This window comes from Squalius cephalus (assembly GCF_949319135.1).
Source record: "Squalius cephalus genome assembly, chromosome: 16".
Lineage (NCBI taxonomy): Eukaryota > Metazoa > Chordata > Actinopteri > Cypriniformes > Leuciscidae > Squalius > Squalius cephalus.
This window is the reverse complement of record NC_137137.1, coordinates 29,144,125-29,169,120: the sequence shown is the minus strand read 5'-3', so window position 1 is coordinate 29,169,120 and position 24,996 is coordinate 29,144,125. Positions and strand designations below refer to the sequence as shown.

The 24,996-nt window shown below is 37.3% G+C and overlaps 2 protein-coding genes across 3 annotated transcripts in view; one reads left to right on the top strand and one right to left on the bottom strand.

Annotated features, from left to right (window-relative positions):
• clcn6 (chloride channel 6) overlaps window positions 1–10,199 on the bottom strand; it is a 526,148-nt gene extending 515,949 nt beyond the window's left edge. For both annotated transcript variants that reach the window (XR_013823835.1, XM_079896437.1), the window contains exons 1-14: window positions 10,067–10,199; window positions 9,209–9,271; window positions 9,016–9,081; window positions 8,866–8,931; window positions 8,173–8,239; window positions 7,981–8,087; window positions 7,215–7,341; window positions 6,888–6,955; window positions 4,770–4,828; window positions 3,822–3,954; window positions 3,595–3,708; window positions 2,725–2,891; window positions 2,476–2,593; window positions 173–302 (exon numbers count right to left, since the gene is read on the bottom strand). Coding sequence is in view for 1 of the 2 variants with exons in the window: in XM_079896437.1 (XP_079752563.1) it covers window positions 173–302; window positions 2,476–2,593; window positions 2,725–2,891; window positions 3,595–3,708; window positions 3,822–3,954; window positions 4,770–4,828; window positions 6,888–6,955; window positions 7,215–7,341; window positions 7,981–8,087; window positions 8,173–8,239; window positions 8,866–8,931; window positions 9,016–9,081; window positions 9,209–9,271; window positions 10,067–10,141 (1,360 nt within the window). In the remaining variant the exon portion in view is untranslated. The remainder of the gene's footprint in view (window positions 1–172; window positions 303–2,475; window positions 2,594–2,724; window positions 2,892–3,594; window positions 3,709–3,821; window positions 3,955–4,769; window positions 4,829–6,887; window positions 6,956–7,214; window positions 7,342–7,980; window positions 8,088–8,172; window positions 8,240–8,865; window positions 8,932–9,015; window positions 9,082–9,208; window positions 9,272–10,066) is intronic.
• A 371-nt stretch (window positions 10,200–10,570) lies between these two features.
• mthfr (methylenetetrahydrofolate reductase (NAD(P)H)) lies at window positions 10,571–20,876 on the top strand. Its single transcript, XM_079897811.1, has 12 exons — window positions 10,571–10,666; window positions 11,638–11,881; window positions 12,058–12,296; window positions 12,807–12,917; window positions 13,201–13,394; window positions 14,721–14,971; window positions 16,532–16,666; window positions 16,758–16,938; window positions 17,580–17,762; window positions 19,630–19,731; window positions 19,811–19,930; window positions 20,228–20,876. The coding sequence occupies exons 2-12, from the start codon at window positions 11,643–11,645 to the stop codon at window positions 20,444–20,446; spliced, it is 1,974 nt and encodes a 657-aa protein (XP_079753937.1). The 5' UTR covers window positions 10,571–10,666; window positions 11,638–11,642; the 3' UTR covers window positions 20,447–20,876.
• The last annotated feature ends 4,120 nt before the right edge of the window (window positions 20,877–24,996 follow it).

Sequence of the window (24,996 nt, the reverse complement as noted above, 5' to 3'; positions counted from 1 at the left end):
TAAGGATTAAAATCCTTTTGGTAGAATTTTCTGAAATGTCAATGGAAAACATAGGTTGCTGGAAAAAGGGGTGCTACATTCAAAATAGCAAACCATTCTGTGACTTAAAAAAAAGAAAGAAAGAAAAAAAAACCTAACCCAAACAGTACATTGCTGCATGTAAGTTTCTTACCATTCTGGTGGAAGAGCTGATGGATTGCCACCTCTTGAGGGTTGAAGAACAGAGTCGCCATGTCATTATATGTGTTGTTGTAGCAGAAGAATCGTCGTATGGTTGAGTTCACCTCCTCACTTACAGAACCCTACAAAACACAAACCATTACTGCACCTACAGTCTGATTCATACTGCACACGAAAAAGGAAAGCTTTCTAGAAATTAGAAGCTATAATCTCATAAAAATAAACTGAAGTGTGGACCTGGGGTGTGTTTCCCAAAAGCATCGTTAGCCAACTATAGTTGCAAGTCATTACCAACAAAGCTAAACAACTTCCCGAAAGCATAGTTCCAACGAACATTCGCAAACAGCATCGCAAACGTGCGTGGTTGGAAGTATAGCTGTCGAGCTGTGGTTAGAAGCATAGTTTACTGTTAAAATGACATGTGGACTTAAATAGATCATGCTATTGGGCACAGCATCAAGCTAACATTCATCTTTCATCCCATTTAAATATACATTTTAATCATACATTTTAGCATGTCACCAATCAGCCCCGTTTTTGAGGAGTGTGCATGTGGATAAATGCACAAGCGAACTTTGGAGTATGATGTAGAGGATCCCGTGATTAATTTAACATTAAATAAAGCAAAATGACAGGGAACAAAAATAGTGAAGTAGTCCTCAGTTTGTTATAGCAGCATGTCATAAAAAAATTATGTTACATGGAAAAAGCTGCTGACTGAATGAACCGCATGTATACAAGAGTAAAGTGTACGCCAAATACTGCACAGTAACGTGATTAAATGCATGTTACGTGTCGTTCAAACGACAGAGGTGCGACCGCTTTAGGGAAATAGTCGTGACTAGCTACTTAGTTTCTACAACCATTCATCAAAATGTGGTGGTTAAGCAGTGAGTTACGTCGTTGTGCGGGAAACACACCCCAGGTTGTATCAACAGTTCAATATCTTGCTGCTGTTATTTCAGCTCAGCAAGTAATCATTACTTTCATCATTACTTACTGTTCATTTTGTATTGCAAAACACTTGCTGCTACTGAGTTGGGATACGGGTAAGGTTAAGGACAGGTTTGGTGGTATGAGTAGGTTTAAGGGTGGCTTAACGGGTAAGGGAAGGTTCAACAGTGTAATTATAGATGTAACCACAGAAATTAATTACAGATGTAATTACAACAAAGGCATTTTTACATATTAGTACAATGTAAAATCATCCATGTACTAGAGTTCTGGATAAATTGAGAATCACCTTTTTTTGCTTGAAAAAGAGATCACAATCCTCCCACGATTGAACAACTAAATAAAATAACGCAATTTAATAGAGGTTCTAACAAAATATAAATTGCTGCAGTCTATTTAAAACTGTTTAATTTATTAGATTTAATATTTTTTAAAAAATGGTTTGAATGAATGATTCAATGACTCACTCATGAATCAGCGTTTTTGAACGAATCTCTTGAATGAATGATTTAATGACAAATATTTTTTTTAACAGTCACACCTGGTGGCATAACAATGTAATCGATACAATTGTTATTTGAAGCACCAAGTTAAGTTACTTTTTTAAAAGGATATTTGAATACTGCTATCCTGCTACCGATCCCAAACTGAATTCTGACTTATGATGCTGCCTGAATCATAATCACACCATTGTTCGTTCATTGGGCAGAGGAGAACTGGCCCCCAACTGAGCCTGGTTTCTCCCAAGGTTTTTTCTCCATTCTGTCACCTGATGGAGTTCGAGTTCATTGCCACTGTCGCCTCTGGCTTGCTTAGTTAGGGACACTTAATATTCAACAATATTATTGATCTGACTGTACTGACGCTGTTGTATGATAAATGAACTGAGCTGGATGACATTTTTTTTGTTTGTTGCAAAACTGCTTTATAGATGAAATGAACTAATTGAATAATTGATGATCTTTACAACAGAACTGAATCAACACTGAAATGACTTCAGCTGAACAACAGCCGGAATGCATTATTTTCTGGTGATTACTGTAAAGCTTCTTTGAAACAATCTGTATTGTATAAAACGCTATATAAATAAAGGTGACTTGACTTGGAGAAAGATTGTGTGGGTATTTGAATCAAGATTGCAATCTTTTAAGGATTAATCGTGCAGCTCTAGTGTGTACACAGTAAGAACATTGTGTCAAATGATTAATTTAAATGTTATTACAAAGTAGTTAAAGACATTTAATATAAAGTGGGAGAAAAGAAGCTAAGAGAAATAGAGTAGAGTTATAAGAGAGAAAAATAATGAAGTTAAGAGAGAAAGGAAGCTGGTCTCAGTCTGACCTGTGATGATGTGTTGTTATTTATGGTGGAGACTAAATCTCGGCACTCCCCCAGAGTCACTGAAGCCATGAAGATCACTAGTGTGGTCACCATACATACCAATAGACTCTCCAACACCCTGCCAAAAAAGAAATATAAAATATTGTCAGAAAGCTACTCTCTTCATATCTGGGTAGTTCAATTCTAAAAGTTGTTTTGAGTAGTTTCATTCAATACTAAATCCATATAAGTAAGATATCTCTCGGGCACCTGATGAATCTTGCTTTAGGATGAACGTTTCTCATGCGGTATTTTGCCAGTCGTTTGTTGATGCAGTTGAACAGCGCGCCGAGCAGACCTCCTGCCACCCCCATTAATACAAAAAACGCCAAATCTACTGCCGTCCACAAATGACATGACTTATCTCCATCTGTGCACTAAAGATAGCAAAGAAAAACAAAAAAGGCAACACCACAGTTTGCTTTTCATTAATTCAATGATCATTTTAAGTCAACAGGAAACTGCATTTGCAAATAATCAGCAAGCTTAAGGTCCAATTTACCCTCAAGAGCATCTTAGCATTTATGACTTAATATTAAATTACTGCATTAACTATTATTTATCTTTTAATTTAAAAAAAGGTGCATTACCTATAACATTAGGCTAAATCAAATAGCGTTCTGGCTTCTAACTTTTTTTAAACTAAACATCAGGTGACTTCAGGTGAAAAGGACATTACAATTTTATAAAATATTATAACAATTTTTTTTTAAATACTATGCACTAATTAATTACAGTAAGAATGTGCAATAACTCTTAAATGCATAACTCGGGTCTTTTTAAAGTTAAACATCAACCTTAGTGCTCATCAATCTATTCATAAATAAACAATACAACAAGAAAAATATATATAAGAAGTAATTGAATCTTTGATGACTCAATAAGTGCAATTCACCGTTTATTCTTAAGGGTTAAGAAAGTAATAGGCCAAATGAATATTTAAAAGGATTTGGTTATTTTAAATATTACTACCATATTATCACCTACTGTAACTTACATCAACATATAATAAAAATGAAAATAAACATAAAAATGCATATAATAAAGGGGACTTAATGTTTTCATTCTGTAGTTCTTCACCTTGAACTCTCCAAAGTTGAGCAGGCCAGGGAGCTGGAATGATCCCCATTTATTGAAGTTGATCCCAGAACGAAAGAAGTTGAGTGTAAAAGTGGCAGACATGGAGCAGAACAACTAAAAGACAGAAGAGAGACAGAGACAGCGAATTATAATGGATTAAGGTCAAGTAGCACTTTCTGAGCACATCCCAAAAATACATGACCAAAACCCAACAAACATCAACATACCACTTTCCATGTGAGAGCCTGGTTCCAGAAGGATGACCCCTCCTCCAGACTAAAGAGTGTGCCCCCTATGGGTGCCCCGAAGGCAGCCGCAACTCCGGCTGCTGCACCCGCTGACACAAAATCCCTTTTGTCCCTTAACACAACATAACATAAATAAAAAAATTAGGGCACTTTTGATATCCCAGTTATTAATACACAGTCAGTCTCACTGAGCACATTTAGGCTGTGCACATTATTCTAAAGATGCAAAAATTATTTTGTATAATATTATTTAGAAAAATATTATTTAAGAATTATAAAATAATATCATACAACAGTAATATTCTAAAGATAAAAGGCTAACACTTAACAATGAGGCCTCATTAACATTAGTTAATGTATTAACTAACCTGCGCTAACATTGTTAATATTAGTTCATACAAATCCAGCTGTTCATTGTTTGTTCATGTAAGGTCACAGTGCATTAACTAATGTTAAGAAAAACAACTTTTGATTTAAAAAAATTTATTAGTAAATGATGAAATTAACATTAACTAAGATTAATAAATGCAGTAGAAGTAATTCTCATTCTTATCTCATGTTAACTAATGTTAACAAATGAAACCTTATTGTAAATAGTAACCAAAAAAAGTTGATCTTTTTAAAAGCTACACATGCTATTGGCTCATGTTAACCAAAAAACTATTTCTGTAATCTAGCTTTAAACATTGATACATTTTCCATTTCAGTCAATTATCACTGGATAAAATGTTCTATACTGCACATTTTCACAAAGAAATATACCACATTACAGAGGTAGAGGGTTGCAGACAGTGGAGGTAAATGCTGTTTTACATTCATTTTCCACTATGTAATAAATTATTTAGTTTATTAATAACTAATTTAGTAACTAATTAATAAATGATTTAGTTGATTTGATTTAGTGTTTTGGTGTGATGCATTACTCACCTGTCACTGCGGAAATATGGGAAGTGAAAGCGAATCTTCTGGAAGGTGATGCTCTGAAACTAACCAGACATACAAACATGCGTTCAAAACATTTAACTATGACTGTGTCAGGAAAGATGATGCATAAATTACTTACCAGGTAACATTCAGATCACAAAATCATTAACCATCTAAAGTATTGTAGGGCTGAGCGAATGTGGGTAGAACTCTTTACTGCCCTAGTACTTAAGAAATCCCTTTAACGGTATACATGTGAATTATACGTGGCACAATGGCCTTCATCATCACAGTATGCTAATGCTTATCTAATAAAAGGGATTCATCAATATGCGGATCGAGGACTGTTGAAACTCTCCAGGCACTGGATGGCCTCTGAGGAGAATCGATTGCACCTCAATGACACATCTGTACCATTTGCAGCCCAACACACATGTGCTTTCCACTACAGACTATTTATCTACTAGTGTGTTCTAACATGTAACTATGCCATGTTTGATCTCATCTGACAGCTTTTAAACTGAACTGAAAGGTGGTGAACTTAATAGAGATATTTAAGTATCATAATGTACAATAAGGTAATATTTCTTAAAAAAAGCATTGAGGAGAATATGTTAATGTACTTCTCCCCCTCTTGAACACCACCCATTTGCCTTATCTTTTGGTTTCCTGTCTGTCGGTTTTGTTGTTGGTATTCCACTCATGTTTAAAGGGGTGGTATAATGTCCCTTTTAACAATATGTAAAATAAGTCTATGTTGTCCCCAGAGTGTGTATGCGATGTTTTAGCTCAAAATACCCCACAGATAATTTTAACAGCATGTTAAAATTGTCCCTTTTTGAGGGTCAGTAACGCGTCGTTTCGTGTGTGTCCCTTTAAATGCAAATGAGCTGCTGCTCTCGGCACAGAGGGCGGAGCTTCAAGAGCTTGTGTGTGTGTGTGTGTGTGTGTGTGTGTGTGTGTGTGTGTGTGTGTGTGAGCAGCTCTGATTACCTCACGCAGACAATCACTAAAATGTCAAACTGTTCTGCCTTTTATGTTTAAACTAGAGTCGGACGATGACGGAGAGACTCAAGAAGAAGAGACAACATGTAGAATGCCACAGGATGTTTCTGAATGGTTAGTTGATGAATTTATGTTGCTGATGTGGAGTTAACTATCTTCAGTTAGCATATTCTGTCATGATAATCTATAAATCGCTTGTGTGGGAACTGTTGTAAGATGCCTACAGAGTGACATGCTATTGCATTTGTGTTACGTAGTGAATTGCATGTGAAAAGACGGATGGAACAGCAAGAGCAGACTCACAAATGTGCTCTACTACAACTCTTCCTCTTCTCAACATGGACTGCGTGTTCCCGGGGGCGGGGTTTATGTAATTTTCAGGGTTAGTGATGTCATTAACCCGGGAGGAATGTCGTGTAGTCCCTACAAAAGCAAATATCTCCTTTTGTTTTAAACTTTGAGCGTTGTAACTTTGCAGATGTTGTTTATGCTCAAACAGCAACATTACACACTAACTAAAGTTAGAAAAGTGAAATCATAATCAACCACCCCTTTAACAATGCTTTGCTCAGGGTATAACAAGGAAAAGTAACTGTTGATCTGGGCGAAAGGCTTTAACCCTGCCACTCCCGCACACTGGTGCGTAACCTCATACTACAAGAAAGGCTTTTACGGCCTCTTCTGCACAGCAGTGCATTACGTAACTTAATAAATTACTTTGCCTGCTTTAAAGGCTGTAGGAATCTTTGAAATAAAAAAAAAGTAAAGTTGTTGAAAGCTAAAGTATTTGTAACTTTCGTTCTCTAAGTTAAATCCTATGTTTTCATATCAGTTCTAAGAAAGACCTTTACCTTTAAAGAATAAGAGGTTAAAGAATAACAACAACTTTAATGGAGTCAGATTAATTATATTGGAGTCAGATAAATAACTGAATTATGCACGCCACCCTTCAACTTCTTTTTGTTCCGATTATTGGTTCAAAATAGCAGCGTAAGCTTCTAGCCTTACAGTACTGTCAACCTCAACATCTTTCTATGGCAGAAAGGTTAAAGATTAGTGAAATCAGTATGTGTGTTACTCAGCTCACGTTGGAAATATCAGCATATGGAGGAGTACCTGAGGAAGTCCTGCCCCTACTATTGCTCCACTGTGGATCATAGGTCCCTCTTTACCCACAAACAAACCTGAAACAAAAAACAATACTGAGTCAGCCTGAAACAACTTTTAAAAGACACACCACTGTCATCGGTCTGCAAGGCTCTGGAAAACATCTTGTAATTTATCGACATATTATTAGTATCAGGCCAGTTTACACATTTGTTTATTGAAAGTCTTAACCAAAAAGAGATTTAATTGGCAATCACTATTAAGTCAAACAGAGCACAGAGCCAGGCTTTATTATAATCTTTGTACTGCTGATATAGGCAGTTTTCTCATAATTACCTCCAGCAACAGCAAACAGGACCCCAGTGACTTTACAAATGAAGGTCCGCAGCCGCACAATCCCTGGAATCTTTACTCCGTTAAGGTAACTTTTAATTTCTGGGATACCAGACCCAGCTGCAACAGGCTATATACAGGAAAAAAATAGATTCATTATATACTCCCCCACACACAAACACTATACAATTATTAAATGAGCATTTTTTTTAAGAATAGCATGCAATTTTATCATTTTTATAAATATATATATATATATATATATATATATTTATGTAATTTATTTCTCTATATATATATGTGTGTGTGTGTGTGTGTTTCTTCACATCCTGATAGCAATCAATAATAAAAGTGGTCTAAATATTAAAACATTTATAAATCTTCTTTGGAAGTCTCAGGATCAAAAAATGTTTGTCCATAGGATGTCCTACCTGCCTGTCAACACATGTATTTCCATTACTTCACGCACCCTACTCGCTCAGACATCACACATCATTAGCACGTTTCATGTTATGCAGAGTTGCAGACAGACTGAGATTTATGCGTTTCTATGTCAACACTATCTAGTTAAGGGGTAATTTAACGCAGTCTTTCATCCCGGGATGCTTTGTAGACTCTGCTGTGCGTGTTCATGTGCTTTGAAGGAGACGTGGCTTTGGAAAGCACTGTGAAGGGAGGGTAGGATCTCATGCTTTCAAAGCTAGGTTGCTATTACTAGCCTCTCTGAAATTCCCTACCATAACTTTAATGTATATTCAGATGTTCTTACCTCAATGAGCACCAGAACACTGGAGATGAATATGAACATCATATTGAGAGCCAGCAGCTCCAGTAATGAGAGAGCTAAACAGCCATTCTCACTGCAATCCTCCACAGCTAAACAACACGTCAAGGACTCCAATCAGCAAATATTGCAAAATTACAAGCCAAAACACAAAGCAGCATTGAGCAGAAAAGATACATTGTCCAACCAAGCGGAACTTTAGCTGAGTGAAGAGCCGCACAAAGAAATCCACAAACAGGCCAGTCTGAAAAAAGAGAAAAATCACTTTTTTTTTTTATAACCATAAAAACTGTACTGAGATGAAATGTGAAATATTTCAGTTAAAAAAAAAATCAGTTACACTTTATTTTAAGGTGACTTAGTTACATTGTACTTACTCAAATAAGTATGTGTACTTACTACAGAGTTACGGTTAGGATTTGGTTTAGGGTTAGTTTAATTGTAAATATACATAACTTACTGTTATTTCTATATTAAGTACACGTGTAACTAGGACATTACCTTAAAATAAAGTGTAACAGAAGAATCTTGATGGTCTTGTAAGACTAGTCTTAGCAGTTTATGCAACCGGCCCCTGCTGGGCACATTCATCAGTTTAAATATATTTGTACTTGTATGCACTAAATATAAAAACAACATAAAGTTACAGATAACCAATACTAATATCATAAACCAACTACTGACCACAACAAAGACATTAGTTCTCATTTTATATTGTAGTTATCATTTTATATTGCATATTCTACTCCCACAGGATCTACAATCCTCAATAAGTTTCAAACTCTACAGTAGAAATATCAAGACAGTATAAAAACAGCTTGCACCATTGATCAAAATTATTTTAGATACATAAACCACCCCGAAACATACCAGGCCTGTTGATACTCCAATTGCAAAGACCAAAATCCACTTTATCGCTTCATACTTTCTGGCTTTCTGTACGAGAAATGAGATAATTAGCTTGGTAAACAAGGACTTGACATCATCGAATATGATAAATGATGACATAACACATTTTACCTTATTATCCAACCCCTCTAAAACCTCCAAGAATGGCTCATTAATACATCGGTCATAATCCAAACTCTGAAATGTCAAATATTAATGAAAACATAACATTGCAGTATTCCTATTGTTCAAACATCACAGGTAAAGACAAAATATCAAGTATGTTTCAAGTCTTAGAATTACTTTATGTCCATTATTCACTGACCTCATAGTCTTTTCTTGGCAATATTTCTTCATCATCATCATCTCTGGTTTCACCCAGTATTGTCTAACAAGCAAAAGCCAGCATAAAATTATACAATCAGATTAACACATTCAGAAAATGAGATCAGATTCTTTAGAAAGTAAATGCCCAAATCTGATGGGTTCCACCCAAAGGAACCCATCAGATTTGGGCATTTACTTTCTAAAGAATCTGGGATGATCTCAGTCTTCATAATGAACAGATGGCATGTGACGACTCGAAACAATGGAGGGACACTTTCTCAGTACATTTCTGACATTTCATTTTATTATACCTAGAATAATGACTGAAGCAGAAGATTTGTCTACAATCTCTACAACAATAGTCTTCACAACAACAAGAAACTCATTAACAGAATTATTAAATCAGGTTTATCATCATAAAATCAAGAATTACAAGTTGTGTCCATAACCTAATGAGCTGCCTATCTAGATAATATTTTGGTGATATAATGATATAATTCCCAAATTACATGACGTCCAAATGACATGATGCCCTAATGACATTTTATCAAAAACTGCTGCACTGGCCAAACATGCCCACAATGTAGTCTAGATAGGGAGCACACTAAATTCAGAAACAGTTACACTTTAACGTTCAGTGACAATGCATATGAATTCATTTACTGCTCTCAGTACACTCAGTTTGATTGCTAAACTCATTGTTAGTGTACACTTGATTTACATGGTGCTGTTTACAGTGAATGTGGGTGGAGAATAACAGATGAAGCATCATTTTGCGTTTTAGAAAGGACGCGCATAACATTCAACAAGGCGCTTTGCTTTGTGAAACAGATAATACACATAAATTAACTCATACCAGCTCTTCTGGGGTTCTTATATCGCCTTCATTGCAGCAGCAGTGACAACACAAACAGCCTCCACAGCACGCCATCTTCAGCAACACACCGCTACTAGAGCGCACCTGATCACATGACCATCACACGAGAGCTGAGGCATTCAAGCGCGCACCAGCTGCGTATATGTAACGCAGACAAGCTGGATTCAATCGTTTTTTATTCAAGCGCGCACCAGCTACGCAGCTTTACGTGTACAAAGCGCACTAGGTCCGACACGGGAGCCGGTTAGGTTCATATGCATTACAAAATTATAGGGAAAATAAAACAAAAGACTTAAAAGAATGAAGAACAGTTTGAATAAATAGGTTGACTTTTGACTTTTCTCTTCTTTTCTTTTTTTTTTTTCTGTGTGGGCGTGTGCGTATCTGCCTATGACAGACCCTGCAGCCAATTAGGACGATCCTATGGATGGAGATGGGCGTGACTCGTATGAAATAGGCGTGGTGTACCATAACACCATCCTCTTGTCGTCCATGCTGTGTTCGCACACGCTATTGAGCCAGAGCACTGGAACTGTACTATCCTCTCATATCTCCAAGGGGATCGGGAAAAGGTTGAAGGTAATGAAGCAAAGACTTCTTTACACGATTACAGAGCCGGCATGACTGTTTCGCTTTCGGTATTAAGTATTTATAGGCTGCAGTCGCGCGGACCCGCATGTCCAGACCACCCTCTCGCACAATGGGCAATACCAAAAGATGCAAAAATAATTTCTGAAATGAGTTATGTCATATAAAACGCTGTTTGTTGCTTGCATTGATTGCCTGCTTTAAAATCATGCCATGAAACGCAACTTGTTTTTATGTCAAATGAGACCCGTTGTAATGGGCAAAACTTAAAGTTAGCTAAGGATCATCAAAATTTTTTATCAAACTTCACGTAACGTTACTGCTAACCATTCATGTTTATGATAAAGGAGAGATCGTGAGAAATTACTACAAATCTGCCTGCTGTCATTTTGTATGACTCGTATATGCCATAAATATTTGAGAAAGACATTGAACGTATACGGATAACACCTTCATATTGAACTAAGTATTTTAGCTGTCAATAATAAATGTTTGAGTAGTAAACTTTAAATCAAAAATTTAAATAATGATAATGTGGTTTTTTTTTTATCTCTTCAACTACGTATGTTACTGAAATAATGTTACATAATTTTACACAATTTAAAGATTCAAGAGTCATGTGCACAGAACAGTGTTCTGGATACTGTATATCCCAAAATACAGTGGCCCGACTGAAGTCATTACATATGCAATTTTTTACACATCTCTCTTGACTCATATGATCAGACTGCCGAATGTTAAGACATTTTTACAAAATGTAATAAAAAAAAATACAAAATACATTTTTTTTATTTGCAGGATGATGTATAATACAGTTTAAAGATTTATTTATAAGATAGTGAATACCGTTTCACTTGTTATTTTTTTAATTAGTAGAATACTGTAATGTTGTGCAGCTAGTATTCCATTCTGAACATAGTCAGTGTCATCAATGTAGTTGAACATATGAACACTTGGTACAGGAAACATGGTGAACCAAAGAGCTGACATAGGTTGGCAGTCCTCTAAGAGCGACTCTAGCGGGGCCAGTAACAGTGGAGAGAGCTCCAAAGAGAGCTCCAGGTGCTCAACCCCTGTACTGGACGCCGACCGCACTGACCGGCTGCGGGACAAGATGAAACGGCGGATCGAGTCTGGGGACCACTGGTTCTCACTAGAGTTCTTCCCACCACGCACAACATCTGGAGCAGTCAATCTTATCTCTAGGTAGGAAAGCAAAAAAAAATGCTGATCTACTTTTTATGTTTTTGTAATTGGGTGAATCTCACAAAAAAACATGTCCACATCATTACATATGGACATATATATACCATTGTGACACATTTGAAAATCAATCATCTTTTCCTTCCAAATTATCATTATATTTCTTATATTTCTGTTAGATTTGACCGAATGGGTTCTGGAGGTCCTCTCTTCATTGACATCACTTGGCATCCCGCTGGAGATCCGGGCTCAGATAAAGAAACGTCTTCCATGATGATAGCAAGCACAGCAGTCAATTATTGCGGCCTGGAGAGTGTCCTGCATTTGACATGCTGTAATCAGACGAAAGAGAAAATATCAGCCCATTTAAATAAGGCCAAGCGGCTAGGCCTAAAGAATATCATGGCCCTCAGAGGAGGTATGAACACTGACTAGGTTCAAACACATTTTTATGTGCCATTTTTTTTCACTGTGGTTGTCTGTGATCCTGGGTTTGCCTTCCCGTTGAAGGATACATGTAGTACTGCTGTAGAATTTTTGGGTGTGTTCACACTCGCCATGGTTGTTCCGATTAAAACAAACCCTGGTGCGATTGCTCTGTTTGCGCAGTTCACTTGAATAAGTGTGAACGCTGCCATCCGAATACTGGTGTGCACCAAACCAGCGGACCAAGACTGCTGTTGCGATGTTGCTCATCACAGTTCGATACAGGCGTCAGAACCACGTCTCCTCGCAGAAGATCTTCGGTTGTGTGTGACGGAGGGATTCCTGTCGCTGTTTTGACTCCTTTACACATTTTATAAGCTTTTCATGAGTTCTCAGCTGGTCAAAATAGTATTTTAGCGAGCACATGTAGCCCTGCACACAGCATTGTTTTGGATGTTCGGTAGAGTGAACCCGATTTGACCCGAATTGTCTTCTTTTGCAGATCCTATTGGGGAAGATTGGGTGGAGGAAGATGGAGGTTTCAACTATGCCACAGATCTGGTCAAGCACATTCGCTGTGAATTCGATGACTATTTTGATATCTGTGTTGCAGGTGAGCTTTAGACAGACAAGCAATTAATGGTGTTTGCTTAGGCAAATTACCATTGTTCACAGATGTTCTCCTGGTGGACGATAAAGTGCCATATGCTTACATTGAAGTAGGGTCCTGACCCAGTAACCACCTAGCAACCACTCAGAATACTTTACAACAACACATGGTATTTTGGCAGCAAGTTTCTAGATTTCTGGTTCTAGTTGTGTACATTTGTACATTGTGATTTTTGCATGGAACTCTAACATTCACCAGCTCAAACCCCTCTCAAATGTAATGATAGGTTACCCCACGGGTCACCCAGAGGCTGAGAGCTATGAAGATGACCTCAGGCACTTGAAGGAGAAGGTTGATGCTGGTGCTCACTTCATCGTCACCCAGCTTTTTTTCAGGGCTGAAACTTTCCTTAAATTTACCAAAGACTGTCGGGCCATTGGCATCACCTGCCCCATTCTCCCAGGAATCTTCCCTATTCAGGTACATGAACACATAAACATACCAATCACTGCACCTTGATGATGTGGAAGTCATCCAATTCTCTTATCAGCCAAACACTGCTGCATAAACTGCCATATGATGTCATATCATTGCAAAAGACCAATTGAATTTATGCAATGATGTGATTCATGTATTTATTGTAGCACATTTTTGTACAATAAAAAAAAAGTTATCAGGCCAGCAGCACCACTGTGTAATGTTTTCTGTATATTTTAAAGTACTTCACCTAGCTCATTTGACTCTTAAAAATCTCATTTCTGTCATTTATTCATTCTTCTGTTGAGGTGTGTTCATGCCATGTCAGAATAACTGAACGGAAAAAAATGGTCACGTTACTTGTAATCAAAAATCGTAAACTCTGAATTATTGGAGAGCTCTGACTTGTACTCTGTCGTAGCAGCTTCAGCAGTAAAATGTAGTTAAGCAGTTATTTTGTAATTTTTCTGTTTAATGACTCCTATAAGAGACTTTTGTTAATTGTTAACTTTTGTTAAGAGAATAATCTGAAAATAAACAATAGACATACAATCCAGCTTAATGCAAGTAGAAAAGAGTTGAACAACTATCTAATGTCCTGCTTAATAAACTATTTTTAATAAGTTTATTAATTAGGCATTTGCTTAACGACATTTACTTGTTTGTATGGTTTTGTCTATGGATTATTACTCAAATTACACAGATTCATTATTGGCATTAATAATGTTGCCCTAGAAATGTTTAATTTAGAGTCAGAGGATATGAACAGCTCAAAGTACAATGTCTGGATTGTCTTCTAGTAATTATGACATGGTGTGAACTAGGGATGCGTCGATGTAATCGATTAGGAAAATACGTCAATTTGCATTGAATGCGATGCACTGTTTACATTCATCTCTAACCGCCTGTCATGTAAAATAATCAAAATACTTGATAGACTAATCGATCATCAAAATAATTGGGGGGGGGGGGGGGGGGGGGGGGGGGGGGGGGGGTATAGATGTTTTGAAGAATGTTCACACTGTTTGTAAGCAAACCATAAAATTACCCATATGGCATGCATGCTCTATTTCAAATCTTCTGGAGTCATACAATATCCTGAAATTTAAGCCAATTTTTAGATTTATGCATATGTTTGTTGTCTGAATGTTTATTCAGGCTCATCACATCACCAGATTTCAATAAAATGTTGTGGAGGGTATAACATCTTAGATTTCAGTGTCAAAGTTCTCACACAAAACTATTATAGGTCTTTAGAAGACTTTGTATGGACTTTTAACGTGCTTTTTTGTGCATTCTTTAAAATCGGAATGTCCGTTGTTTGCACAGGGTTATCACTCACTCCGTCAGCTGGTCAAACTCTCCAAACTTGAAGTGCCAGAGGAGATCAAGCAGGTGATTGAGCCCATTAAAGAAAACGACGCCGCCATTCGGAACTATGGCATCCAGCAGGCGGTGGAGATGTGTAAGGTTCTGCTGGCCAGTGGAGAGGTCCCAGGCCTGCACTTTTACACACTCAACAGAGAGGTGGCCACCATGGAAGTGCTCAGACAGCTGGGCTTATGGGTAGAGGATCCACGGTGAGTGGCTTTGAAATGTACTTTAATTCTGAGAAACTGCTCCTGTTTTTTTTCCCCCTTTTTTCATTCACTTCAACCAATTGTGTTTTGGTGATAGTACAGCAAATGCTGAAGGCGATAATGGCTCTCAGGTGATTATGGATTGTGATGGACTTGAGTGCTGTATTGATTTTATATAACAGCAGCAGGTGTAATCAGGATCCAGTTTAATCATATTCAAGGCCATAAAAAGTCTTAAATATCTTAAATGGTATAACAAAAGTATCATTTTAGGTCTTATATGGGGACGGGAAAACAGGAATTGCGATAAGGCCTGATGGGATTATTAAACTTCAAAAGGCATTATTTAATTAAATAAATATGAGTGCTGCATGTTCATAGGAAAATGCAGCACTGTTTCACATTGAAACAGTTTTTGTTTCAAAAAGGCTTTTGAAAAAGGCCTTTTCAAAAAGGCTTTTGTTTTTACAGCAGTTTTCAAGCAATAAATACTGCACATTTATGCAAAGCGTTTACTTTACGTAGATTGCATATTCTATCTAAATCTTTTTGAAAGAGCAGCTAAAAGTAGTAAAGAATAGGCATTTCAAGATAAGAGTCCCAGTGTATGACGGTTTGCTTATAATAAAAAGTCCTGCATTATGCATATTTTTTCCTGGAAGTTAAACTGTATTTGGCATAGAGCTGAACGATTAATTACTAAAAGAACGCAATCTCGATTCAAACACCCATGCAATCTCATTCCTTAATGTCAACAATTTGCCTGTGTGTATTAAACCTTTGATAAAATCACACAGGAACAATCAAATCTGCATCGCCGCTGCCGCTGACCCAGAGAAAGCAGTTGTCATGTATGAAACAGCTTCACAAACAGTCCTTTTCAACCACACAGTATTGTTATTTCTATGCTACAAATATTCATATTATAACAGAAGAAATGGAATAAAAGTTTATAGTTCGGATATAAACACTGATGTCCACTGAAGCAATCAAAATAGAGTAAATTACCTTTTGAAAGCAACATGACGCTTCAAATAACGATTATGTTGATTACATTGTGATTTGTCTTTGAATCATTCATTCAAGAGATTAGTTCCAAAAATGCTGATTCAATGAGTAATGAAAGTGATGTACTTTTGAGTCATTGAATCATTCGATTTTTATTTTTTTTTATAATTCATTCAGATTCATTAAACATTTTAAATAAACTGCAGCAATTCATATTTTTTAGAGTAAATTACATGTTATTTTGTTTAGTTGTCAGTACAGAATTGTGGGAGGATCGTGATCGCTGTTTGAAAAAAAAAAAAAATCATGATTCAAGGAAGAAAAATGTACACATTCACATAGAATTGTTGTGTATAGCCGGCACTGGTTAGGACAAAACATGGAAAAACATGGAAAAAATACCTTCACTTTAGATGAGACTCAAAGTAAAGAGACTTATATACTATATATAATTTCATATTTTTTTCTTTTAATTTGGGGGTAAAATAAAGACATATTTCTGACCGTTTTTATGAGGTTCACCTATTTACATTGATATTATGTGAACTTTAGGCGACCTCTGCCCTGGGCCATCAGCGCCCATCCAAAGCGTAAGGAAGAAGACGTCAGGCCAATATTCTGGGCTTCCCGACCCAAAAGCTACATCTACAGAACACAGGACTGGGATGATTTCCCCAACGGAAGATGGTACATAAAATGTTTCCTCCCTCATTTCTGGGCTTTATGTAGATCGTTCAAGATCAAAGACCAAAAATGTTAATTAACGTGTCGCCATCAGGGGTAACTCCTCCTCACCAGCCTTTGGCGAGCTGACAGACTACTACCTGTTCTACCTGAAGAGTAAGTCTCCTAAAGAGGCCCTTCTGCAGATGTGGGGTGAGGAACTAATGAGCGAGGAGAGTGTTTATGAAGTCTTCACCAACTACATCACGGGGCAAACCAATTGCAATGGACACAAGGTAGAGTGGTACAGCCAGGATCAGTATACAACCATGTACGGCTGGTCAGTATGATGGTAAAAGTACCAGTAGAGTTCTGCTATACTGTGGTAGATGTATTTGTGTGGGTATGACTGGTTTATGTGAAGGAACACAGAGTAGTACACAAATGCAGAGCACAGTGTGTTCTGAACAAGTCAAGATGAGCAAGAACTTGTTATTAATTGGAACGACACAAAGGAAATGTAATTGTTTGTGGTTGCCAAATAATATCACAACTAGGCACACTTTTCTTATGAATATAGAATTCAACAAGTACTTATCAGCAAACAAAGCTACAGACAGAACATGTGTTTTATAATTTTCGATTTTTGAGTATTTTGTTTTACACAATGTGAAGCAAGGAAAAAGAGGAGAAAGGAGAAAGAAAAGGAGGCATTTCCATATGTTTCTTAATGTATAAATCACTTTTTTGGTTGAAATACCAACACAAAAAATGTCTGAACCGACTGATTTACAGTTTCTGTGATGTAAGATTTTGTTCATAGTGCCCACTCATGTCATCAATTGAGTTATGTATGTGTCCTAAATATGCTACAAGTTATAAATAAATACTACTACAATATTGCATGTAATATTAATATCTTAAATGTTTTTTGTAGATCATGTGTCTGCCGTGGAACGACGACCCTCTGGCTCCAGAGACCAACCTGTTGAAGGATGAGTTGGAGAAGGTGAACCGCAGGGGTGTTCTCACCATTAACTCTCAACCCAACATTAACGGTAAAGCCTCATCCGACCCCATTGTAGGCTGGGGCCCTCCAGGGGGATACGTCTTTCAAAAGGTCAGCAAAACACTATTCAACAGTGTGGAATGTAAAATAAGATATTTTCAAGAATGAGTTAGCTGCTCTTTTCCATAAAATGAAAGGAGAAAAGGTAATAGATTTGTTGAGCTCGAAAAAATTACCATAAATGTAGTCTGTGTGACTTGTGTGTAACGCGTGTGCGTCGGCAGACTGATGAAGACGAAGATGAATAAAGTTCCAATACAAGGTTTAATATACAAATCCAAACAGGTAGCAGGAGACACACACACTTAACCGAAACGTGACCGGACCAACTCAAAGGGAACACATAGGAACTTATATAATAAAGGTAACGAGGTGAACACAGCTGAACCAAACTAATAACAGCAACCATAGAAACTAAAGAGTGGCGGGAATCTAAACAAAGGAACACATCTGACAAATGAAAAAGTCCATGAAAACTGAAATAAACTTAACATAACAGTGACAGTACACCCTCCTCCGACAAGGCGTGTGAAAGCTCCGTGAAAGCAGATGAGGTGAGGCAGGGATGGAGGGGGTTTTGGAGATGAACGAAGGTGTGGGGACAGGATGGGAAGACGACAATCCCCTGGCAGCGTCGGTGGTGGACGGCTGATGGCACGGACCCAGAGCCTGGTAGTGACGACAGCCCATGGTGCAGACGAGGTCATATGAATTTTGACATTTGGGGAAAGACCAACGGTGGCGGAGCCAATGGATCCCAGGGCATAGATAGAGAGCCAATATAACAGAGTGTCATCGCTGGCATTGGAGTCCCAGGCAAAGTTGTGACGATGACCGCCGGAGGAGAAGCCAGAGTACCCGAGGACTGAGACAATGCCGTGTGACCGCGGACCGAAGCAAGTCTGAAGGGAAGGAGCAGCCGCTGCAGCCATAGGGGTGGAGGAACGGAGATCCTCAAGTCCATGGCGGAGGTGGTGTGACGACTGACCAGTGGGGAGCCACTGGGACGAGGGAACCCGGTTGAGTCGAGAGGCCGAGGGGGTCTGGTGGAGCCGAAGGTGGGAGGAGCCAGGGCGGAGCCACCAGGTTGACGGGTCCGAGATGATCAGAGTTCGGAGGCGGAGCCACGGGATCGCTCAGCTGCTGGTGGAGGTTGTTGGATAAATGAAGTATAAATGAAAACCAACGCGTAGTCTATAGCGTAGAGGCCCCGGCGTAGGTCCGACGCAGAAGTATAAATCAGCCTTAAGTCTAGTTTTCTTTATATTAGCGCTGTTTTGGACTGATTGTATGCATTCGCTTAACTGGGTTATTGGACTGAAAACTTTCCCGGAGATTAGAAGCTTAAAATGATCTGATTTCAAACAGAGAAGCGAAGTTGGGTTAAGAGGTTGGTATAGAAATTTCCCCCCACCAGGGTTACAGGTGCTTGCGCCATTGTAGATGCTCAGTTTGATAAACTCCAGAATTCCAAGATCATCTAACTGCGTGACATACATACGTTAATGATGTAATTCATCATGCTTCATTAATCTATTTGCGTTATTTAAGGATTTTTTATTAATCGCATGCATTTACGCGTTAACATTGACAGCCTTAAATATATAATAATTAATTAAACCTTGATAAAAGTTATGCATATTAAAAAAAAAGATAAAAACACAACAAAACTACTAAAACTGTAATTAAAATTAAAATGATAACAGTAAATATCAAAGTAAAATCAATTAAATATATTCCAAGTACAAATTCATGGTTTACCAGGTCTAGTTATGCTTGTAATACTGTGGGAACTGTGCACTTGGTGATTTGTGGGTTTATTTTGGGTTTTCATTTTATTTTAGGTTGCTTTTGGAATTGGCTGACTTTTGGAAACAGTTCTTTCAGCATGTTTATTTTTACCTCTTGAAATCAACAGGCATATTTGGAGTTTTTCACATCAAGTGAAAATGTTACTGCACTTCTGCAAGTGCTGAAGAAATATGAACCTCGTGTGAACTACCATATTGTCAACGTTCAGGTAAAACAAGAACCAGATTACATTATATAATCTCCAGGTTTTAATATTGTCAATTTGAAATGTTTTCTCCTCTTTTTAGGGTAGGAATATCACAAATGCCCCTGACATGCAGCCCAACGCTGTGACATGGGGGATATTCCCAGGCAGAGAGATCGTTCAGCCCACCGTGGTGGATCCAGTCAGCTTTATGTTTTGGAAGGTGATGATTCGTCGACCTAGTAATCATCTTGAACACCCTAGCAACCACCTAACAATGAAAATGTCACTTTGTTTTCAAACCGATGCCCTAAATGAGGTGTTTAATCGGCTTGCTCATCCATGTGTGACGCTTCCGAACCCCTCATTGACCTTACATTCTCACACTGTCCCAGTTTAGACAACCTTGGCACGCTTACAGGCACACTCACTGTTATTGTCTCAATGATAAGAGTGATTATGTGCTGTAGTAAAAGATAAAATAGACTAGAACTGAGCTCAATTCTTTCTGTTCCCGCAGGACGAGGCTTTCGCACTGTGGATCGAACAATGGGCAAAGTTGTACGAGGACGAATCGCCCTCACGCATGATCATTAAGTACATCCACGACAACTATTACCTCGTCAACCTCGTGGACAACGACTTCCCGCTAGACAGCTGCCTGTGGCAAGTGATTGAAGACATGTTTGTGCTTCTGGACTCCCCTCAAGTAACTCAGGACGAGGGAAGTGAATTGTAGCACCACAGAACTCAAAAAGTCTGCATGCGCTGCTATCTGATCCAAAGACCTCACAACGCACACACAGAGTACTTTACTGTAATGACAGTATTTTTAGTCATTTTCAGAGTTTAATTTGTCATCACAGTCAATATATAGGAATTTTTTTTGTGCAAATGTAGCACTACACAAGATGATTTGCCTTAATCTTTAAAGGGACTAGTTGGCTGTTTTGAGTGCCATTTTCTTATATTTTTAACTATTTATGAATTGTTTTGGATACTGCATATGTTCAATATATGAAATTAACTCTTGTAAGTCAGGTCAAATGTGTGGACACAAATACAGTATTTGGCTACGGTATTTCACTTAGACTTTATAGGTGGATCCTATGTCAAACAGGTTATTTTTCTCTCTGAATTCAAGACAAAAAACGACCCCCCCCCCCCCCCCCCCCCCCAAAAAAAAAAACAACCATAAGATTTTAGCTCATCTTCATTTTTGTCCATCCATTAAAAGTCCAAGCAACCATAATTTTCAAGCTTTGAAATGTACGTTAAGATGCAAAGTAATTCATAAGGATGAGATACAATCACTTTATATTTTAAACAGATCTAATTTAGGCTTTTATTCACATATAAGCATTTGATCAACATGCATACACTGAGCACACATCAAATATGGTCAACAGAAGCTCAAATGTTTATGTTTGATGCACGAGAACCAGTGAAGTTTGTTCGTACGTCAAGCAAGCACATTTGATCTTCAGCAAAACAATGAGGTTTGTTCTCATGCATGAAGTATGGCCATTGACCAAATTTGATGTGCTATATGTATATAAGTTGATCAATGTTTTTGCCTAAATAAATGCCTAAGTTAAATCAGTTCATCATATAAAGCGATCATGCCTCTTCATAAGACTCAGATTAAAACTTTGATGTCTTTATGTACAGTACTTTTTGAAGTTTGAACATTTTGGTTGCGTGAACTTCCAATGGATGGACAAAAACGATAATCAAAATTTGTTGATGAATGAAAGTCATGCGTTTGGAACGACGTGCTGATCATTTTTGGGTGACCTATCACTAAAGATTTTTTCAATGACAATTAAGCAGATTTTTACTCTAAATAATAATTACCATATTGCATTTGGATGTTATTCTTTTGATATTCATTACAGTAGTACAAAATTACAACCATGATATATAAATAATTTACAATTGAAATTGTATAGAATTTTTGTCATATTACGATAATGAGAATTGGGAGTGAACGTTTAAATGTACAGAGCCTTACATATGACATGTGGACAAAAAAAAAAAAAAAAATATATATATATATATATATATATATATATATATATCGTGGCCACGAATGTACAATTCGTTCACATGACTTACTAACATGTCAGCATGTTTTACTAATTCGTTCACTCGAGGGAACAAATTTGTACAACATGGCCACAATTTACTAAATCGAGGGAACGGATTATTATATCGTATGCACAATTGACTTAAAACGTGGGGCCACGATTTCCTAAAATGATAGGATGAGGTCTTAATTCGTGGCCACAATATATAGGCCTATATTTTTGTCTACTTGTCATATGCAGGTCTCCGTATAGTTGTAATGAATATAATGAAGAAAAAAAATCTATTCTCAATTGTGAGATTCCCTCTTTTAGTCTTCTACCGTCATGTGTGAATTGATACTAGTGGAGTAACTGGTTTGTGACAGTATTGATTTGTGAATCACTTTGAATCTTTTCCCCCCTATTTGGCCTTCTTTTTTTACCATTTGAGAAGTATGATCATTTCTGTGCTGCCAAAAGAAAACTCAATAAACTTGCGCTCCTCCACCTGTGCAAACTTGTCCAAGTTTGACATTATCACTGAGAATGTTTGCCTGTGATTCACATGTTTTATTTTTGGAGTTCACCTATATTTCAAAGTCCATGCCACTGTTGGGACGATTGATAATGGTGAAGATTTGGAAGAGGATGAAGGATTGGGTGCGCTGCCATCAGCAGATGTTATGTTAAACATGAAGGCATGCGCACATTCAAATTCACGTGCATTGTCTTATCTCATAGTCAGATGATGAAACATGACAGTTGTTGGAAGGAAGCCAACAGTTGAACAGTATGAACTTGACCTCGGTTTTGCTTGAGTAAGCATGTGCAAATGTCATTGCTTAAACATAGTTATTAGACATGTTCATTTTTTATGTGCATTTTATTTTCAGCATTTCTCATTGGTGCAGTTTGCATTTTGAATGTCTCGTTTTCTCTGTATACGTGTAAAAATCAGTTAAACCGTGTGGTGTTTTTAAGCTAGTATCCATATTCAAACATTTTTAAGTTTTAAAGACTCTTGACATTGATAAAGAGTTTTTCAAGCTGTTACACTTGTATTCTACAATAAATATTTCCAATTAAAGATGCCTTCTCAAAACTTCCTAATATTTTAAAATGAACAATCAACCATGAGTAATGACTAATTACAGTGTTATGTTTTGCAACAGGTTTTCCACTTTCATAGAAAACCTGGAAACATCAGGTTATTTTTAAAGTGATTTGCAGGCCTGTAAATATCATGGAAAATAATAAAGTAAATAAAATCATGGAAAATTCTAAAGCAAATATCGGTTACACTTTATTTGGTAACACTATTTTACAGTGTCCTTGTTACATACTCCTTATATGTCCTTGTTCATAGCAATAACAGTAAATTATGCAAAAACTACATGCAACTAATCCTCAACCAAATCATAATCCTACCCTAACCCTATAGTAACCCCTAACATGTAGTAAATTAATATGACTCAATACTTAAATATATAATTACACTGTAACAATGACACCTTAAAATAAAGTGTAACCTTTTATTTTAAGGTGTCCTTGTTACAGTGTAATTATGCAATAAAGTACTGAGTAATATTAATGACCCTACTTTAGGGTTAGGATTTGATTTAGAGTTAGTTGCTTGTACAGTATGCAGTTAAGATCTCAGCAAAGTTGCAATTCCTGTTCTCTCCTTATTGTCTTTAATAGCTCTTGGAGCCCCAGTTTCACTCAGACTGATGGGATTAGCACACAAATGATTCACTGAGAATCTCACCTTTTGTTCTGCAAATGGATTTCGGATCCCAAATGGCTCTTGGAGCTTTATGCTGATTGAATTAGGATTGGCCAGACCCTCAGTCTAGGGTGTTACCTAAACCTGTTACATGCTTTGTTTGAATTTGTCTCCACCTTCAAAAGTCCCTCCTCCTAAAATGCCTATAAGACACCACGAACAGTTATGTACTTTAGATTATGTTGGACGAATTGCAGCCACATTCAATAAAGAATAACTTCTGTTTGAACGTGATCCCAACGTCTCCTGGTCTTGCTTTGAAGAAGAAAAAGTTTCCTACAATAGAAACTGATTACTCCTTTTAAGTTTAAAAAGTTGTATTGGACAAAGAAGGCATGAAAGTATTCTACATCAATACTTGATTTAAATAGATGAAGTATATACAAATTGATTAGTAATTTGTAGTAGTAACTTGGCAAGCTAAGTGCCATTTTCTAAAAACCCATGAGAAAATGAAAGACTCTAGGTCCTTCCACTGAGTGCTCCTTCCACATGAGGAGAGGAGGAGGAGTCAGTAACCTGACACTCATTCTATATTGTCATTATAGGGCCGTTACATAAGTGAACCCTCTGAACCACTGGCATTTCTCTTGAAAGTTCTGGGAACACTGTTTCTTCTGGAAATATCTATCAACACCTGCACACTAATATCAGAGTGAAGCGCACTGACCAGGCAGAATGTCAAAGTACTTGAAAATGTTTTAATGAGAACGTTTAGTGAACTGTGTCACTATTAGTTAGAATTAATCACCACCTACTGCTCTTACACTGAATGAATTACAGAGGGTTTTTTTTAAACGTTTTAAATGTCTAACAGTAGCTGAAAGAGTGATGCTAATGTGCTATATGGGTTCTTGCAGTCACTAACAAACCAATTTTTACTTTTTTTACGCACTGTTTGTGCTACAGAGATGAATATCATCTCGAATCATGCAGTTTTTTTAAGGAGAGGTGTCATGTTACTTTCAGATGATGTGGACTTGGTGGATAATACAATAGGTCTGGGGGGAAAAACCCTGTTTGGCTTTAGATCAAAGTATACCCTAGTAAAAAATAAATATACTAAAATGTATTTGAAATACATTTATTTTATGCTAAGTATACTACAAATACATTTACATATTTATGTACTTAATATATATATATAACCTGCAATTGTACTTTTGGTATACTTAAAGTCTGTTAAATTGGAACAACTAATTTTGTACCTAAAGGTGCAGTATGTGAGATTGACAGTGGTTGAAATGGGTACTGCAGTCCAAATTCAAAATATTGGAGAGTTATTTCCCCCGCCCCCTCCTGCTCAGACTCGACGCTCGACTCGTTGCCAGATTGAGGACATGCAAAAGGAACCAGCGCAATTGACAATGAAAGGCGAGAAGACTTGCACACTGTTACCCCTTTTCCACCAAGGCAGTGCTGGTGCCGGTTCGG

What these genes read in the sequence shown, in the direction of transcription:
- mthfr (XM_079897811.1), top strand. Translation starts at nt 11,643, where the DNA reads ATGGTGAACCAAAGAGCTGACATAGGTTGGCAGTCCTCTAAGAGCGAC. An exon ending in GATTTCCCCAACGGAAGATG is followed by an intron (nt 16,667 to 16,757) that starts GTACATAAAATG and finishes TGTCGCCATCAG; the next exon opens with GGGTAACTCCTCCTCACCAG. An exon ending in CCAATTGCAATGGACACAAG is followed by an intron (nt 16,939 to 17,579) that starts GTAGAGTGGTAC and finishes TGTTTTTTGTAG; the next exon opens with ATCATGTGTCTGCCGTGGAA.